This window comes from Prinia subflava, chromosome 5 (genome assembly GCF_021018805.1).
Source record: "Prinia subflava isolate CZ2003 ecotype Zambia chromosome 5, Cam_Psub_1.2, whole genome shotgun sequence".
Classification (NCBI taxonomy): domain Eukaryota; kingdom Metazoa; phylum Chordata; class Aves; order Passeriformes; family Cisticolidae; genus Prinia; species Prinia subflava.
In genome coordinates, this window is record NC_086251.1 from 4,592,231 (window position 1) to 4,611,901 (window position 19,671).

The 19,671-nt window shown below is 51.9% G+C and overlaps 2 protein-coding genes across 2 annotated transcripts; one reads left to right on the plus strand and one right to left on the minus strand.

The window, feature by feature from the left end:
* The first annotated feature begins 2,897 nt into the window (after positions 1-2,897).
* Positions 2,898-6,340, plus strand: FTH1 (ferritin heavy chain 1). Its single transcript, XM_063397650.1, has 4 exons — positions 2,898-3,152; positions 4,529-4,675; positions 5,102-5,227; positions 6,012-6,340. The coding sequence occupies exons 1-4, from the start codon at positions 3,042-3,044 to the stop codon at positions 6,168-6,170; spliced, it is 543 nt and encodes a 180-aa protein (XP_063253720.1). The 5' UTR covers positions 2,898-3,041; the 3' UTR covers positions 6,171-6,340.
* Positions 6,341-6,489: 149 nt separating this feature from the next.
* Positions 6,490-19,534, minus strand: LOC134550807 (bestrophin-1-like). Its single transcript, XM_063397651.1, has 9 exons — positions 13,882-19,534; positions 13,623-13,717; positions 12,917-13,150; positions 12,185-12,339; positions 11,413-11,490; positions 9,843-9,995; positions 9,342-9,422; positions 8,629-8,780; positions 6,490-8,345 (listed from the first exon to the last, which is right to left on the minus strand). Exons 1-9 carry the CDS (start codon positions 14,031-14,033, stop codon positions 7,166-7,168), a joined length of 2,280 nt encoding a protein of 759 aa, XP_063253721.1. The 5' UTR covers positions 14,034-19,534; the 3' UTR covers positions 6,490-7,165.
* Between the last annotated feature and the right edge of the window lie 137 nt (positions 19,535-19,671).

Genomic DNA, 19,671 nt, shown 5'->3' on the forward strand with positions numbered 1-19,671 from the left:
TGGATGCAGTGGAGGTTCTCCATAACAAATATTTGACTGGATGCAATTTCTCTTATTTACAGGACTTTGAGCTTTGTGGGGGGAAAAAAAAAAGTTACTGTATTTTTGTTGATTTTACATTTGAGGCATATTCAGCACTTTCTTGCTCACTGGAATTGGAACAATTGTTGATTTTTAACTGGGATCTGTTATTATTCTGGCCACTAAACCAGCAGGGTGAAATCAAGTGTTTTAAAGTGAGAGGTGAAGCATTTCTACAGGTGAGAAATGACATTTGTGCGTTCCTGGGCATTCTGGCTCTCTGCTCACAGCAAGACAGCCCTCTCACTGAAGCTCTAACTGGATGCCTAAGCTACATGCCAAGGTTTTTGCCAAGGGACTGTATCAGTAAAAATCTGTCTCTGAATTTACTTTGGGCAAATACTGTCCAGTATTTGTTCAGCAGTCCTGTTTTCTGCCCCTTTGGAAAGGTCAAGTGAAGGGCATGGGTAGAGTCAGGATAAATGATATTAAAGTGGGGGTAGGAGTCATGGAAACTTTCCCTTTGTGTATATCTCAATCTCTGACCTAATAACCTTCTGTATCATGTACAGACACTCACCAAAGAGACTCTGACTAGTTTTGCATGCTTAAAACTCAGCTTTACTATCCCCAAATTGGCCATTTTGGGGTCTGTGCCCTGTGTACAGTAGCTAAGCTGTAAACAAGAGAGCTTGCTCCATTGTTCCTGATGGGACATCATCCAAGGGAAAACAGGGGTTATTTTCAACAATCTGAACCTTGTGTAGGCAGACAATACACTGTTTTTGCCTGTGGGCAGCATGAACATGCCTCTGCTTCAGCCCAAGAAAGCCGCTGAGAGGGACATGAATTTAAAATCCTCACATGCTGCCAAGAGGATGGGACAGGCCCTGGGGAGCTGGGAATGCTGGGGGATAAAAGGTGCTAAAATAAGGGGAGAATTTCTTCCTAAACACTAAAGAATTTTTCCTAAAGAATTTTACAGGCGTTCTTGGGAAGAAGCCTGCTAAAAGCATCACCTTACTCAGGCTGGGCTTTCCATCAGGCAATTTTCACTTTTTAGGAAGGAATTCTCCTCCCCTGTGAGGATGCTGAGGCCCTGGCAAAGCTTTCCCAGAGAAGCTGTGGCTGCCCCTGCATCCCTGGAAGTGTCCAAGGCCAGGCTGGACAGGGCTTGGAGCAACCTGGGCTAGTGGAAGGTGTCCCTGCCATGGCAGGGGTGGAAGAGGATGATGTTTAAGGTTCCTTCCAACCCAAATCGTTCCGGGCTTTTATTTTAAATTCATTTTCACAAAGAGCAGCACAAGATAAAAGGAGGCCTGAACTAAGCCATGAGGAGACGATAGGAAGTAAAGTCGAAATTAAAACAGTAATTTGAGACAGGAAAGATTTGGGAATGGCTAAACCTAATCCCATATGAGAACAGAGTGTTGAATTTTTCGCCTTGGTCACCAAGATGTGACCCCCATGGCTGTGCAACCCCGTGTTTCCTCTCCTGCCCATGTAAATCTGCTGTCATCAAAAACAGTGTGCATTGTGCAACTCCAAAAAGCAGAATTTAGGACTTCCCCAATCCTACTGACGTGTGATCACGGGTGGCACAGACTGTCCGAGCTGCAGAGGAAATATTCCCGTAACAAACTTTGCAATTATGGAGCTTTGTTTGATGTTCCTGTTATGAAGACAGTTCCCTGTGAACACTGTAATAAAAAAAAAATTAAAACCGAGTCTGCCCAGCAGCTACAATTTTTTTTTTTTTTACATAAGCATTTTTGTGGGAGGAGAACAGGAGATTTGAAACGTACCTGGCAGCCTGCTGAAGCATAAGTACGGCCCACGTTATCTTATAGATCTTAATTACTTGTGATGGTTAACCGACAGGAGCAGCAGAAAACCTTGAAACAAAGGGAGGCCGAGGCTCCCCGTTCCCTCCGGGGCATTTGGAGTGTCTGGAAAAGCGCTCTGGTGCTGCCCTTTACCCACACACGGGCACTTGTGCAGTCACGCAGGGTCAAAGACCGGATAGAAATGTGTAGAAAGAACTGGCGAGAGGAAAACAATTATTTAATCGGAGTTTATTGTCTGAGTACATACAGGAAAAAAAAATATTTGTGTCTGCAAGCTCAGTACGTAGAGGAAAAATTATTTGTTCTGCGTTTACAGGCTCAGTAAATTTTATTTCTGATGGATTTCAGCAGGAACATTGGCTTGGGAAAAACCAGGGCTGAACATCGGCTTGGGAAAAACCAAGATTGGGGCGTTCAGTGCTATGGGATGATCTCAGTTTAAGCACTTTCTGTTCCCTTGTAATCTGGTTAAGACTCCAGTGCTTATTGTAAATTAATGGCTGAACTGAATGACTGAAGAACCCGGTATTTATTGAAAAGAAATGATGGCACACACCGACTCACTGGGATAGCGCTAAAAGTAGCCGAAGTAGTCATCTCACTACCGACAGGTTCAGTTTGGGACATTTGGCCTTCAATTTCTGGATCTCCCTTGGATTTTAGGAACAACTTCTTCTCACGGGGAGGGCGCTCAGGCATTGGCACCTACCGCCCGGGGCAGCGGCGGAGACCCCGGCCCCGGAGAGACGGGGGCAGTGGGACACGAGGTGGCGGCAAGCCTGGCGGAGGGGAAATGGCCGAATTTGGTGATTTTGGGGGGATTTCCCAACACTGCCCATTCCATAATGGACGGCGCGCCCGCGGCGGGAAACGGGGGCGCGCGCGGGCCCCGCCCCGCTGTGGGCGTGGCCTAGGCGGGTGCTGAGTCACGCCGGGCCAGCAGAAGGGCGCGCGGACGCCCCGCCCCTTCAAGGGGGCGTGGCCTTGCGCGCGGCGGTATAAAAACCGCGTCGGCGCGCGGCCGCCCCTCACAGCGCGTCGGCGGCGGAGCGAAGCGGGTTCCTGCGTCAACAGTGCTTGGACGGAACCGGCCGCGCTCGGGCCCGCCGCGCCTTCCCCCCCCAACACCACCGCCTGCACAGTCACAGCAACATCCACCGGAGCACCCCAGCCATGGCAGCGCCCCCCTCTCAGGTGCGCCAGAACTACCACCAGGACTGCGAGGCCGCCGTCAACCGCCAGATCAACCTGGAGCTCTACGCGTCCTACGTGTACCTCAGCATGGTGAGGGCCGCGGGGACAGCGGGCGCGGCGGGGTGAGGGAAGGGCCCTACGAGGGGTGAAGGGGCTGCACGAGGGCCTTGCCCGGCGGGGGGTTCCTGGGTGCCGGGCGGTGCCTGAGGGCCCAGCTCCTCCTCCTCCTTTTTCTCCACCTCCTCCTCCCCCCTCTGCCTTCAGGCCCGTCTGGGCCGTCCCCTGGGTGTAGGTGAGGCCCTTTTATCTCGTCTGCTCGGCGGGCCCCGCCGCGGCCGTTGCCCTTGGCGGCCCCGTTATCAGCGGCCCTCAGCGCCTCGCTGGCGGCTCTGCCCTTGGGCCGGGCTGGGGAGCGGGAGGTGCCGAACGAGGCCCTTGGCACCTTTCCCACAGGCGTGCTCGCCTCCCGGGCTTGGGTTTTCCTCCAGGAATCGGTAGGAATCCGTGGTTTCCTTGGGCCCTGTGTGTGCATGCCTCCTTTGGCCCCAGGCGCCCGTTTTAGCCATTCCCTGACCTCTGTGCAGCAATCCTGGTGCTTTGGGCGTGCTGGGACATCGAGACTTCCTAGTGGCACTGTGCTGTGGTTTGGCACTTATTTTGTCGTTTTTTTCCTGAGTTAATTTGTTTCTGAGCCCTGTTTTGAGCTTCTGTTGTTGACAGTGGCACACAAGCACCGGTGCTTTGCCTTAAACCCTCCAGGCCTCTGGTTTAAGAGCAGAGAATTCCGTAGTAGGTTGGTAAATAATTGGCAGTTGATGCAGAACTTTCCATTGAATTCTGGTAAAGGCTCTGACCAAGGGATAAACAAGCTGTGTGACGGCTAACTGCTGTTACATTTTTTTTGCCTTCAGAAAAAAAATAGTTGCTTTTGAATTCATATTTTAGATGCTGTTGAATTCATATTGTAGTTCTACTTATCTCTATCCAGTATTTTAAATGCGATGTTTTTTTCCTCCCTCAAAAAAGTGGAAAGTGTATTCCTCAGTCTAATCCCTGGAAAGCCCAGGGAAGCAAGAGAGCTTTATTGCAGCAGTACCTGAAAGTTCTTGGCTCACCTTACCCTGGTGTTGCAAGTCATGACCCTGACTTGCAATGTCAATATAAACAAGCTCATGCCAACAAAGGGAAGATTTCTCCTTGAAAAAGGCTTTTCAAGGCTGCAGTTAGTGGTGCTCAGAATAGGCATCTGCGGGCTTTCAGGGTTTTTGTGTTTTCAGAACTGAGCCAAGGACACAAACGCCGTTTATTTGTGCCCTTGGTAGGGATACAGGTTAAAATTTAATCCTAGCTGGAAAAATCAAATGATACTAAGGGGAGGGTTGTTCTGTGCTGCCTTGCTGACCTGGGCTTGGACTGCAGCCATCCTGAAGCAGAGGTTTAGAGCCTGAGAACTCTTTATTTTTCAGTCCTACTATTTTGACCGGGATGATGTGGCCCTGAAAAACTTTGCCAAGTACTTCCTGCATCAGTCCCACGAGGAGCGGGAGCACGCCGAGAAGCTGATGAAGCTGCAGAACCAGAGGGGCGGGCGCATCTTCCTGCAGGACATCAAGGTGAGCCGGGGAGGAGTTTCCCTCTGGGTCCTCCCCAGCAGGAGCAGCAGCTGACACTGGAGAGGCACAGTAATTCGAGATGTGCAATTTGATTATTTGTGCTGATTGATTAATAAAAAAGGACTTGTGTAAGGACAAGGTGCTGAGCCCCAGGTTTTTGCTGTGGGGTGAGGGCAGAACTAGAAGGCAACTGGTTCATCACTTACATTAAATTTAACACAGAGTAGATGTGCTCTGTGTGCTGTTTTGAGAAGTGGGACTTTGAGGGTTTGCTCAGTTCAGTTCTGAGCGTGCACTTCACATTTTTGACTTTGCATAAATGCCTAAACTTGGTCTAAACAGGCTTTGAGAGTGATCTAAAGATTCTCCACCCTTGCTGGTCTGTGGGTTCTTACAGAAAACATGTCCTATGCTTTCCCCTTGCAGAAGCCAGACCGTGATGACTGGGAGAATGGCCTGACTGCCATGGAGTGCGCCCTGCACCTGGAGAAAAACGTGAACCAATCACTGCTGGAACTGCACAAACTGGCAACCGAGAAGAACGACCCACACGTAAGTGCATGCTCAGCATCCACGTGCCTGTCCAAGGATGTGTCTCTTCACTGTGTGGCTTAAGGGCAGAGCTGTGTGCCCCTGGTGCTGTTAAAGGTGAAAAAGGTGTGAACCAGGGGTGGAGTCATTTGATGGGGGTTATTGCTGTCCTTCCAGGAGCATTTTTAGGGTGGCAGGGACCTGCTTTATTCCCTCTGAAGTGTGTCTGTGAACAGTCTCTATGGAGACCATTTCTGAGGGGGATGAGTTTCATCTTTCTAAGGCTTTTTGTCACGAGGCTTTTTTTTGCCACAAAATTCCTGAGTTGCTTTGGAATATTTTAGAGCCCTGATGTTTCAAAACAGTGTCTGAAAACACAGAATTCTTCTCAGATGGAAGTTTTTGGCAAGGCTAGGTTGAGGTTGTGTAGTATCAGGAAGAGATTAATGTGTGTGAAAAGTCAGGCACTCTTGGGAGTGTCCTGACTAAGTCAGACTTTTTACAGCGAAACCAGAGGTGTAAATCCTCACTGCTGTGAGTTTGCTGTGCAGTGGGAGTGTCTCAATCTGCTCAGGAGTGTGGCTAATCCTTCCTGCTGTGAGGAAGAGGAGAGGCTTCCTGAGCTGCCTGGCTCTTTGGGGCTCTGGAGCAATGAGCTTACATAAACCTGCCTCCCTTTGATCTTGTTCTGCACCAAAACTAGAGGCTGCTTCCTCTCTGCTTGAAATCTCTGCATCCTCTCCTTTGCTTAGAGAGCCTGTGTAGGAGTTCAGGCCTGAATTTAAACCTGTGGTCTCCCTTTCAGTTGTGTGACTTCATTGAGACCCATTACCTGGATGAGCAGGTGAAGGCCATCAAGGAGCTGGGTGACCATGTGACCAACCTGCGGAAGATGGGGGCCCCCAAATACGGCATGGCAGAGTATCTCTTCGACAAGCACACCCTTGGGGACTGTCACAGCTGAAGCCTTGCCGAGAGCCACGCTCTGGGTTTCAGTGGGACTCCTACTTACTGTCCAGCCATGCATGCAGCTTCAGCTACCTAGAGAAACAGTTCCATACTCTGTACCAAATATCCCCCCCTCTCTTTGTGTTTTATGTACTGCCCTCCAGCCAATAAAGTGACTTGGTTCCAGCTGGCTTTTCCTGTTTAGTTTGGAGGGAGAGCAGGCAGCTGTAGTGAAGGCAGTGGGAGGTCAATTTGTTGTGTGACATGGGGGATTTGCAGCTGCTGCTGAAGGCAGAAGTAGGAAGACCTCTTGTTTCTTTAAATTCCTTGCAGGGAACTAAAATGAAGAAATGAAACCAAGGTCCTGGGCTTGAGCCTCACTTTTATTTTCTGAGGGTGGGCAGTAAAAATCAGCCGAGTGGTGTCTGCTGCCATCCAGCTCTCTCTGAGCACTGTCAGATCAGTGGTGGGGAATGTGGAACTTCAGAAGGAAGCAATGTGCTGGGCAGATGCTGCAGCTGCCTCTGCTGGCAGGACCTTACCCTGGCCTTATCCCAGTACTTCCCTAGTACTGGAAAATACCAGCCAGACAGGACTGGAGGAGGCACTCTGGGTCTGCATCACAAATGATGGGACTTTTTCAGTCCCTTACTTTTCCCTGGAATATCTTTTTAGGAGTGCAAGTCCTGCTTGAGGAAGGACTCAAGTTCTCATTCTTGCCATGAGGAGGAGGAGGGAAGTATCCACGTGAACTGTGCTCCTGTTTTGGGTTACGCTTGGCTGCTCAGGCTGGTGCCTGCAGTATTTAACACTCCAAGTCTTGTGCTTTTGCTACAGATGGGGTTTTTTGGTGCTTTTGTTCTTGTTGCAACAGGAGTTGTGCCTGCTGCTGCAGCTGAGGCCAGGAGCAGCGTGTCCTTAGTGCTGGTTTCAGCCCAGGCTGGGCTCCAGCTGCGTGTGCAGCACCTCTGAGTGAGTGTCAGGATCAGGGAGGTATCCCATGGATCCCCTTTAGCTGTACTGGTCCATCTGCTCCTCCCCTGGGCTTTCACTGGCCTCCAGGATCACTTCCATCAGCCCCACGTAGTCACCCTCGGCTAGGGAGATTCCAGAGTCATTGGGGGATGGACTCTCTGCTCTCCTGGGCTCTTTGGGAGCTGGGACGTTGCTGTTTCCATTCCCAGTGTCTCTCATGTTCCTGGAAACCTCTGGGTGCTGCTCTGCAGCGCTGGCTGCATCTTCCAAGCTCAGGCTGCGTGCCTCAGGGCCCAGGCTGCCCTTGTGGGACCTTTCCAGCGCTGGAGAGGTGACAGGAGTGAAGGAGAAGCAGAGTGAGGTGCTGCCCCCGGGGGTTTTGCTACTGGGGGTGTGGAAGGCACCGGAGTGCTCCGAGCTGGGAGTGGCCGAGGCCGTGCTCTCCAGGTTTAGCCAGGGTGGGTGCGAGGCTTTGGAGCTCTTGAGGCTCTTGAAGCTGCCTTGCTTCTCGTGCTCAGGGGGCTCTGGCAGGAAGGGGAATTTGGGGCTGTTGGATGCTGTGGAGTGCGCTGCTGGGCTTCCCGTGGTGGCAGCTTCCCTGGAGCTGCTCTTTGCTTCTTCTACTGTCACAGCCGTGGAGTCGGGACCTTTGCTCCGCTCTGTTGGCCAGACAAAGGTTTCCTTTGCAGCAGAGCCCAGGGAGCTCTGGCTCTTGTCCACGTCACTGGCCCTGGAAGGGGAGGCGTTGACAATGACATCCCGGAGGGAGGTGGAGCACGCGGCGATGCTGGAGAGCGCCGGCGGCTTCTTGCGCCCTTGGCGTCGGGAAGGGAAGATCATGGGGATGGAGCTGATGGGCGTCTGTGGAGCGCTGTAGAAGCCAGGCCTCTCGTAAAAGGGGGTGGACATGAAAGCGTCAAACTCCCTTAGCTTCCCCTCTTCGCTGTCCCACTGCTCCTGGGAGTCTCCCCTTGGCTGGTTGATGCCACAAGGGCTCCCGGCCTTGCCCATGTCCTGGTAGGTGTAATGGGAGAAGGGTGACGCGGGATCTGCTCGCCGGCGCAGCAGGTTCATCCGGGAAGAGGACCTGGAGAAGCTCGGGGACTGGACACCCAGGAGGCGGCCCAGGTGTCCCAGCAAGGGAGTGGAGTGGTTGGCCTCCTCATTCTCTTTAATCTGCTCCAGGGGCTGGAACTCCATCTCTTCCTTCTGCATGCTGGGAAAAGGCAAAATGGACTGTTACAGAGCCACAGAGGGAGGGGTGGGATCTCCTGGAGAGGCTGGCAGCACTGGGAATGCTGCTGCCGTGGCAAGCCTCTCCCTGTATTGCCATTAGCCCCCAAAACAGCGATGCTCATCATGCAGGTGAGTGCTGAAAAGAGATTTATCCTTTTCCTTGGAGAATGTTGGCTGTTGTAGGTGAGCCTAAAAGCTCCTCAGGTGTGGTGTCCTACACAAGTGCTGATCCAGGTGTTGTGGCCCATTGTCCCTGCACTCACCTGATGTCAAAAGTGGAGCCCAGGAAGGATGGGCGCTTGTACTCGGCGGTGGCTGCAGTGTAGGGGGGCTGGGGATCGGGCTCGTTCCAGTACAGGTCCTTCTCCAGAATGGGTAAATCCTGGTGCATCTCATCCACTGCCATGAGGGAGACCTGCAGGGGACAGCAGCAGTGTCACAGGGAGTGAGCAGCCTTTTGTGTGCCTGTTAGAGGACAGATGAACACAGAGCTGGAGGAAGTGGTGCAGCACAGAAGCCAGGCAAGTGGCTGGGGTTGCTGTGGTTTCCTGTCATTTGGGCTGTTTCTCACATAGATTTGATTAAGTAGAAGGAAAATGGTGCTGAAGGACACTAGGTCAGAAGGGCAGGAGATGTGGAGTTATTGCAAGGCAGAAAGCAGAGGAGGCAGTTGTAGATGGACACAGGGTAGGAAAGCAAGGAGCAGCAGGAGTGACATGTCATTTAAAGGTGGCTGAGGCCTGAATCCAGCAGCCTGGATCCATCCCAAGTGCCAGAGCATGGACTGAAGCTGCAGTCAGCCTCTGTGTGCAAAGAGATGCCAGAAGCCCCAGATTCCCTGGTGTGGATTGGGAGGGTCTCTCCCATCACAGGCTGAGAGGTGGGGGCAGAGGTGTTGCAGGAGAATTTGGTCCCTGTCCTGCCTTGGTGTTCCGCTTCAGGTGAGGCTCACCTAGTGAATCCTCCTCCCCTTTACCTGCAGGTTCCTGTCGATGAGCCAGTTGGCTTCAAAGTCATCATCATCCTCCCCAAAAGGGTTGATGAGCTGCTCGGCCACCTGCATGTGGAGAGCACACAGCAAAGGTCACCATTGCCCCTTTCCCTGCGGGGAGGACTCGGGTGTGATGGCCCTGGAATTGCAAGCCCCATTTTTCCTCCCAAAAAGGAATGGGTTAAAAGTGGAGGCATCCCAGGGGCTGTGAGACACTTGAATTTGTAATAACTCCCCCTGTTTACACAACCCTCCTGCAACTTAAGGAGTGCCTTTTTTCCCTCCAGTGAGGACCAAAGCCTAGGGAAAATGCAGCTGGTGTCCAGAATGAGACTGTTGGAAAATTAGAGAGTCCTGGCAGCCTCTCTTGGCTTCCTGTTGTTGCCCATAGATCAAAGAACACAGTTGGGTTCCTGGTGAGCTCACACTGGGAAAAACCCTTGGCTGGGTCAGATTCCAGCTCCAGCCATGCTTTTTTAGACTTACCTTTAACCAGCCAGCGTAGAAGAAGAATTGCAAGAACGTAAATACGGGCACGAAGAGATCCAGCTCATGGCCAGGATATGCTTTCTCTGGATCCAGGAACTGCCTCCCGATCAGACAGGCCAGGAAGAAGCTGTAAACAGCCACGGTCACCACCTGGGAAGGACGCCAAGGGACACACCAGGGCAGTGTGAGTTCCCAGCATCTCCCTTCAGTTCCACCCCACTCCAAAGCCAGGCTCTGTGGCCTCTGGAGAGCCTCGGATTCAGTTCTGACAGGCTTTTTGCAGGATGCATTTCCCTGCAGAAAGCTGCAGACATTCTCTTTTCCCTTCAGCTTTTGCCTGCACTGTGTGCTGTCCCTGGAATTGTACCTGTGCAGGTGTCACAGGCCAGTGGCAGCACAGCCAGCACGTGACATCCTGGATGGGCTGGAAGCTGTCTCATGGCTCAGTCCGTGCTGGCAGGCTGCTTCCAAGCATGGGAAGGGAACCCTGGCATTGCTGTTTGCTCCTTCCTTCCTGCTCCTCATGCTGAGCTTTTATTAATATTTGCCTGCCTGGCCTTCAGGCTATGCTGAGCTTGGTGCTTTTCCCTGTCACCACGGGACTGCAAAGTTCCCCTTTTCAAGTTAAAAGTAACCAAGGCTCTCACGTGGTCCCTTGATGCAAACAAGGGGGTTCAAAACAGGAATACACTTTCTAGCATGTTCCCCTTTCACCTCTGGGGCTGCCAGAGCAGCAGCAGCAGCTCCTGTTTGATGGTGAAGGGCATCCCTGTTATCTGAGCAGCTGGATTGGAGCAGACAAAGGAGCAAGGTGGTGCCAGAGTGTCTGCCTGGACTGATAAACAGCTGAGGACACGCCTGGCACAACCTTCCCGGGATGTGATCCCTGCTAGGTGGTGCAGGGAGTGCATCTGTGCGTTCCTGTGTTTTCCATGGAGCTGTGTGGGTTTGTTACTCCTGGATAAAGGTTATTTCTGGAGAGGTGGATGTGTCTGAGTTAGGGAGAGGAGGCTGGGCTGGGTGTGTGCTGAAGTACCAATGGAAGAGGGGTGATGTATGCAGGTGGGGATGAGGGATTCAGGAGTATCCTACATTTTTCATGGGTGGGTCAGGTATGAAGCACTTCTACAAAGATAGGCTGAGAGAGCTGGGGTTGTTCAGACTGGAGATGAGAAGGTTTTGGGGAGGCTGTGGCCTCCTGTACCTTAAAGAAGCTTCTGGAAAGGAGGGAGAGGGATTTTTGACACAGGCAGATAGTGACAGCACAGCGAACAATGGGTTTAAACTGGTAGAGGGTGGGTTTAGATTAGATATGAAGAAGGAATTCTTTACTGAGGGTATCAGTCCCTGGCATAGCTTTTCCAGACAAGCTGTGGCTGCCCCATCCCCTGGAAATGCCCAAGGCTGGGTTGGACAGGGCTTGGAGCAGCCTTGTCTAGTGGAGGTGTCCCTGGATGAACTTTATGGTCCCTTCCAACCCAAACCATTCTGGGATTCCAGGTGTGGGTGTAGGTGGGGATGTGCATGGGCAGTGGTGGAGCCATGGGTGTGGGGATTCCCTTCTCACCTGGGTGTAGACCAGGGGGATGCTGATCCAGTCGTACCCATAGAGTTTCCCACACTGGCTGCGCAAGGTGTTGAGCTCCTGCAGCAGGAAAAGGGAATGGCATGTCAGGATAGCTTCCCATCTCCTTGCAGAGCCTCTCCAGCACCACTGTCCTCCATTGCTCCAGCCCTTTCCCTTCTGCTTGTACCTTCTCTGGAAGAGGGCCTCAGTCTCAGCCTTCCCTGCTGCCTGGGTGTCTTCCCCTGAGCCCAAGATCCCTTCCTAGCTCACTTCACAGCAGTTTCTCCTCACAATACAAGCAGCCAACAGGTGAGGCAAAGAATGCCCTCAGGAGCATCCATTTTTCTCTCCTGTCTATAGATAAATATCCCAGAGGGAGATTTCTCTCTCTGGGGGCAGATGAATCCAGCTCCAGGCAACAGAAACCACGTGACATTCTCTGCACATGACTACCAAGAAGGATGAGCTGCTCCAGAGCCTTTTTGTGTGCAGCTGGGCAGGGATTGTTGCCAGGTCTTGCCTGTCGAGCATGGCTTGCTGCCCAAAACTATCTAAGAGTTTTTAATAGCCAAGTCTTCTACAGGACCTCAGTTGTTGAGGATGTTTTTGACCTCTCCTAGACTTCCAGATGCATTCTTTCTTGTGGCTTTCCATCTGGATCCTAGAAACCTCCACTGGCATTGCCTGTTCTAGAATGTGTCAAGGACCTGCTTCACAGGTGCCTCGTGTTCCCCAGGACCTCCAAGACCTGCCTGTCCCCTGTGTCACTCACGTTCAGGATGCCTTGGAGCAGCACACTGTCCCGGATCCTCCCGTCGTTCCTCGCCTTCACGGCCAGGTTGGAGAACCACACGCACGGGATCCAAAACTTGTTGTGGGGGGAATTCAAGCTCTCAAACTTCTTGTGCTCTTCTGGTGTCATGAGGCCTGGATGGGAAAGAGCAGGTGGAAGGAAGAAGGATGGGCATGGAGGGCAGAAGGAACTCATCTGGTCTGAAATGAAAACATGTGAATTGCAGGTGGGTGCCTTGGCTCTCCCTAAAAATCCCAGTAATGACTCAGAATTTGAGGAGACATGCAGAAGGACAGGTCTTCTTGTTAAAACATGGAGTTGTGGAGGTGGGATAATGGGATTTCACTTTGGATGTCTGCAGCACATCAGATCAGACCCATCAGGGAGATAAAGCACTTCTGAGGGTGGAGCTCCCTGGTGTCCACAGATGCTTGTTGAGAATGGGATAATTTGTGTCCCTGAAGTGGCTTTTCTTTTTAAGAGGCCAACAATATCACATCTCTGTGGACTGCCAAGGGAACCCAGACCATGTGGGCAGGCTGGGAACTGCTGCACCTTGAGGAGCATCTCCCAAGAGGATTCAGGCTGCCCAGCAGTTAAGCTCGGAGACCTGGGGCTCGAATTCCCACCTGCCCTGAGGGAACAGCACGACCTCATTTCCCACGGACCTTTCCCAGTGCCCCTGGAGGAGCAGCAAGGAGCAGTGCTGACCTGCCCTCACGACGTGCTCCATGCTGGGGAAGCGCTTGTAGACGGCGGTGCTGACGGAGCGCAGGATCAGCACGCTGACCAGGTTGCTGTAGCGCATCAGGGTGCGGCGCAGGAGCCTCCCGTACTCGTCCTCCCCATCCACGTTGCAGGACACCAGGTTCATGATCCGGTCTGGCCAGGGGATGCTCTCGTACTGGGCCCACCAGCGGGACACCACCAGGGCCACATAGAAACCTGGAGGGGAGCTGAGAGAGTCAGGCATCTCAAAAGAGCTTCTTCCTCCCACTCCGTCTGCTCTCTGTGGGTGCAGGAATGTCTGGAGGGAAATTCAGTCCTCCATACTAAAAGGGGTCTAGATTTCCTATGTGGCTTCATAGAATCAGAACAGTTTAAGTTGGAAGGGACCTCAAAGATGATCTCATTCCAACCGCCTGCTGTGGACAGGGACATCTTCCACTAGACCAGGTTGCTTAGAGCTCCACCCAGTGTGGCCTTGAAAACTTCCAGGGATGAAGCAGCCACAAATTCCCTGGTGCTATTTGGAGCTTGCCCTCCTGTGCTGGGGGACACTCACAGCTGTGAGAAAAAAGGATATATTCCACTTGAGGAGTTTTATGAAGGCAGAGGGAGGGACCTGCTCTGCTGCACCAAGGAGAAGAAATGCTGTCCCATTCCCCTCCCTGCTGGATTCCAGACAGCTCCTTACCCAGCACGAAGGACACGGGGATTAGCTCAGCGTAGCTGTTGCAGTACAGCGCCAGCTTCTCGAACATCAGCCTTTGGCTCTCACTGAGGATCAGCCTAAAAGGGACAAACAGAAGCAGTTCTCCCTCTCCCTTCTTTCCTTTCTCCCTTCCCTCCTGGGAAGAGAGCCTGGCAAGTGCCTGTCCAGCAGGATCCCAGCCCTAATCCTGTGTTTCTCCCTTGTCCTGCCCAGGCCAGGCTGTGGGTGTGAAGTTGCTCACCTGTAGACAAGGCTGATGGTGAAGTAGAGCGAGATGAAGATGAGGAACTCAGAGTAGAGCAGTTTGTAGATGCTGCCTTTCCACTGGAGCAGGAGCTGGGAGAAGGTGCCCAGGCGGGCATCGGCCACGCGGTTGGTGTAGGTCACTGTCATCACAGCTCCTGGGCAGACACATGACAAGCAGGGCTTGGAGCTTGAGCAGGAGGAGGACACAGGGACATCCCAAGTGTCCCACCCAGCAAGACGGAAAGGAAGGAGAAAACAGAATGGGCTGAGATCAAAAGCCAGGTAAAATGGAGGCAGCAGTGCAGAAAACCAGGAGGCAATCTTTGGTAGGCAATTAATTTGATGAGTTTGCTATCTTTTCTCTGTCCTCGAGCTGGTTATAGTGACCAAGGATGTATTTAGATCTCTTGGATCATAAGGATCCCAAAGATGTTGTAAAAGTGGATCCCTTTGTTTTTAGTGTTTGGTTTTTGTCAGCATTCAAGTAGGGCTGGTTGGTTGGAGAGGACAAAGCCCACCTTTGCCACCCCCTTCCACAAAATAGTTGTGGTGAGATTAATCTCAGGGTCACAAACTCCAAAGTTTGTGCTTATCCCAGTAAGTTAATACAGTTTTTGTTCCAAATATGTTTCTGTAAACCTACTTGCTGGGAAACATCTTCCTGGAATACTGCTGGAAAAAAATCCCCAACCCAAAGGAAAGGAAAAACCCTAGAAAGATTTCTTGGGACAGATCCAGATGAAGGCATCCCAGTAAGGATAGCTGTCTGCACTCTGCTGGTCCTAGTCCTGCAGGCAGAGCAGCCTTCCCTATTGGAGATCTGTGGGATGGAGTTTGGCCAGGCTCACAGGGCCCAAATTCCAGCAGCTCCACCTCCCCTCTCCTTCAACCATATGTTGCACAATAAATCACAGTGGCTGAAAAATAGGCATTCAGGCTCCTGAAGTGCTCCCCAGACATGCAGCATCCTCATTTCACTTCTAGTCTAACCTGCATAAATAATTCTTTATGATCAGTTAATAATCAGACTCATAGTTGCATAAACCTGAATTTATTTTAAAAACACCCCAACAAACAAGAAGACAGCAGTGTTAGCCATGCCAGGCAGATGGGCGAAGGATTTCTTGGGTTAGAAATAATTATCCAGTGTGAAACTACAGTATTTCTGAATCCTTACATGTCATCAGACATTGCTATTTAACAGAGGTAATAATGTTGATGATTCTGGGGCCTTGGGCTCTTGCCTGAATTATGGGGATGAAGAAGCACTTCAAGGGACAGTTCACACCCTGAAGCAGCTGAAGGCAGGTAAGTTTGGCCCCATGTTCCTCATTTGTTTCTCATTTAAGCATCCTAGTGGAAGATTTAAACTTCTGTGGGGACAACTCAGGTCCCAGTGAGCTGCTGCTGTGAAGAAAACCAGCAGTCTGGATTTTCAGCTATTGCAACCAAGCTGCATCTTTGTCCCAAAGATGTCCTCAAACCCAGTCTGGGTTTGGCTGGTTTTGTCCTCAAACCCAGTCTGGGTTTGGCTGGTTTTGGTCCTCAAACCCAATCTGGGTTTGGCTGGTTTTGTCCTCAAACCCAGTCTGAGTTTGGCTGGTTTTGTCCTCAAACCCAGTCTGAGTTTGGCTGGTTTTGTCCTCAAACCCAGTCTGAGTTTGGCTGGTTTTGTCCTCAAACCCAGTCTGAGTTTGGCTTTTTGGTGCTGCTCCTCCTTTGGGTTTCCCTGTCGTAACTCAGGTCCCTGAGTCTCCTCTTAAGGGTGATATAGAGGAGCAGAGCTGTCCCTTCCCCAGCTGCATTTACTGCTCATTTCAGTAAATCCTTGTGTCTATTCCATATGGGCACAGAAGAGTGACACAGAGTGGAAAGAGTGGGTTTTAACTGCCCCAGAGGTTGCACACACAGCCTGTCCGGAAGAGAAAAGCTTGCCCAAAACCCCGTACATTTTTGGGACCCCTTACACGAAGCTGCATCTTTTCTCTGGGCTTTAGGGCTCGAAAGCGCTCAGGGAGATTCTTCGTTGCGTAATTCAAATACAGATTCACTTTTTGACCAAAGAAGGAAAACTCCAGCTCTTGTCCATGTAAGTGATGGATGTTGCCCACCTCTACTCCGTTCCGCTCCCATGTGGGATATGGGGCTTTTCCCAGTGCTTTTCCCTCCAGCCCTGAATGGTTAAGGCACCTCCCTGCTCACCTGCCAGCCCGTGCTGGGCTGCCCTGGGATGTCACTGGGCAGCTGGCACATTCCATTTGTGGCCGAGGTCCATGGTGGGAGGCAGCATGGGCAGGAAGAGCCCACCTAGGGAGCTGCTGCCTGCCACTGCCTGTGTCCCCTGCTCATCCCTCTGGACTAACCAACACCCCTGGAAGTCGACTGACCTGGAACTCAGTTGTGGGAGACCGCAGCAAGCAAGACTGTGGGACATCAGGTGCATCACCCACCGCAAACAGACCCGAGCAGGTATCACAGAGATGGACAGCGAGCAGACAGAGCAGAGGGACAGAGCCAGAGGAGGTCACAGATAGGCAGGATCTCTCCAGGAGAGAGTGATCCTCCTGCTGCTGTCAGGAGGACCAGATACTCACAGTCATGGGCTCCTGAGCCGTGCTGGAGGCTGGGGAGGTTTGGTCCTGCACGTGTCCCCGCTGGGTCCTTTGTGGCCCGGGCCACCGCCCGCCTCCTCGTGCCCCCTTGGCTCATAGGGGGATTGGACCTGCCCCACACGGTGTGCTAAGGAGCCTGAGACCCACTTGGGAGCTGCAGCCGGTCACTTGATGCCGTAATCCCTCCTCATTACAAAAGAGACTCTGTTGTCTTTTGCCCTGTTCTCTCCTAATCTTCTGAGTAAGCCCTGCGTGTTTATAGGGGTGGACGGAGGAGGGGGAGGCAGGGCTGGCTGCTCTGCTGCTGCTAACTCCTGGCACAGCCATGGTGGCTGCCAGAAGGGAGGCATTTTTCCTCTAATTCTTTCCTGTTTGGTCCCTCTCTCTGTGTCACAATCTTACAGGAACCCCAGGAGATTATCCAGGGCTGGAATTTTCCAACAAGGCTGTAAAACGCGGCACGCTTGGGGGCTGCCATCTTTCCCTAGGTCAGTGAAACACCTGGCCCATGCTCTGCCTGGTTCTCACAGGATGTTTCCCACATGCCTCACTGTCCCTGGATGAGTTTGCCGCCTCTTCTGGCTGTGGTTTGGATGCTGGGCATTTCCACTCTGCCACTGGCTCTCTGAGACTCTTTCCATGTGTTCACTTTCTTTTGCTCTTGCTTTTCCAGTAGTGCTGGAGAGCTGTCACTGTGCTTCCTTGCATGACATCCTGGGAAACATTGGTCCTTGCCTTGCCCTCAAACTTCCACCAAGCCAGGGGACTCTTTTCCTCTGTCTTTCCAGGATCCTTAGACCCTTTTCTGCTCCTGCTCTTTCCCAGTTGTGACCATCCTTCTCTTCCACCACCTCCTCAATGCCTCTGGTCAGGTCTTCAGGACATTCCCTTTCTATGGTGCTCTGAATCAAAGTCTTTTCTTAAGTAACTGGTCTTCCATCGTTTAGGCAGCTGTAGGACACTGTGGAGAGGAAGCACAGGTCTGATCCTTGCAGGTAAGAGCAGCTGGAGACCCAGGCTCCTGTAATAACCAACTTTCTCTTGTGCCTTGTCTTTGACACTTAACATCAGTCATTGGGATCACTTTGTCCCAGCTGTAGTTTTCTCCTTCCTGTGGCTGATCCTTGACAAGGGGAGTGGGTTGTTTCACTGCTCCTCTGGAGCAGGGGCTGCCTGGCATCTGCCTGATGTGGGATTTCTGGTCTCTCCCAGCAGTCCTGGGAATTGCTGCCAGTGGCAGGGAGATCATAGTTTAAAACATGGGATTCAGTGCTCTGTGAAGGGAGATGAGAGCAGGGGGACCCTCTCTGAAGGGAATGTGGTCCACTTCCAGGGATGGGATTGGTGAACAGGAGGCTAAGATCGACCTTGAGGGTCTTAGTGCCTGAACTCTCATCCCCACACACAGCAGGGAGACCAAAATTCTTCAGGTGAGACATTTCCTGCAGCTGTTGGGAGCAGTTTGGCTGCTTCTGGGGACATGGAACAACAACCCCCCAAGTGTCCTGCTGTCTGTGGAGGGATGTGCTGGTGTCTGGGGGCCTCTGCTGCCCTCCTCTGAGAGCAGCTCTGCTGGCAGCTTCTGTGTTCCACAGCTGCCCTTGGGACAACAGGAACTATGTGTGGAATTTAATATTTTAAAGTAAATAACTGAGGGGCTACAGCGTGGCAGAGCTGCTTGGATCTCTTTCCACGTCCCTTGTGGCCTCAGACCCTCAGGAAGAGGATGGTCTGAAAGCCTGCCTGGCTCAGCAGAGCAGAAAGCAAAGAGGTGCTGACATCCATCCTCAGCCTCAGAGCCCTGGAATCATCCTCATTTTGTCCATGCTAAAGGTGTAGAGATTGAATTGCTGTGCTGGGGGTTGAATCCCTGTTTTGGGAATGCCAAAGGGCCACTCTCAGTGCTGAGTTAGTGCACAGGCACAGTGCCCTCCTTGCTCTCCCCCAGAGAACAGTAATTGTTTTTAGGGACAGTGGGTCCCAAAGCTTGGTGAAATCCCTTTGCCTTCTCCAGTTTCAGTGCTGGGATAGACACACAGGCAGCTGGCATCAGAGGTGTGTCTCCAAATTACATTCTTCCTTGGAATCTGATATAATTTTTTAACAAATTGAAGTGGGAAGTGTCTGGGGAGATGCTGTTTTTCATGGACAGGACTTACTCAGAGATTGGAGCTGGACAGAAATGTTTGAAGAGGGTGCAGTCACCTGCAGCGCTTTTGTGCGGACCCCCAGGCTTGTTCCCCTTATGCTGCAGAATTCCTCACTAATTTTGTGCTATCCTGGGAGCTGGGAGTGCCTGTCCCTGTGCCAAGCTCCATCTGACCCTTTGCATTTTGCTTTTAGGGGCTTGGATGGTGACAAATCTCTCACTTTCCCTCTGATGTTGCACAGTTCAGTGTGTACAGCATGAAAATGAGGGAGGGGTCCCTAGTGAGGTCCCTCTTCTCTTGCCTTAGGAATTGTGGTGGGCATTATGTGCCAAAGGGAGGTTCAAATCTGCTGGTGCTGGAAATCAGAGACCCCAGAGGAGCCTTGCTGCAGCCCTTGCAGCCAGCACAGCCAACATGTGGCACAGCCAAGGAGCCAGCCAGGAGGGGGTGGATAGAGCCTGGAGTTTTAGGCTATTTGTTCTCCTTTCCATGGCAATAACATCCAGTCTGAATTTGCTGGGTAAGGGGTGTCAGCAGGTCAGATCCTGCTTTCCAAACTCCAAGATAATCCCTGTTCTTCCTTCCCTTCCCAGCCTCTGTTTGGCTTTTTTCCTTTCCTTCCTCTTCCCTCTTTTCTTTCCCTTTTCCTTTCTCCTTTTCTTTCTTGTCATTTCCCTGCCTTTTATTTTCCCTCATTCTCCTTTCCCTTTCCCTCTTCTCAGAAGGAGAGGGGAGCACATGCCACTGTTCCCCTTGTGACAAATTACTTTTTCACATGGCTGGGATTCAGCACCTCCAGCACATCCCTCTCAAAGCTTCCTGTCAGCACTATCAGTTCTCATCCTTCCTGCATTTGTTGGCTCCTGGAAGCATTTCTGCCTCTCTAATCCGAGGACCTTCTGTCACTGCCAGCCAAGCCTTGGGAGTTAATAATTACCAAGACTGATTACTTCTGGTGCTGCTTTGCAGAGCTGAAGATCTTTCCCCTCCTCCCAAAAGTGCCCTGAAGATAGCAAAGGTTGC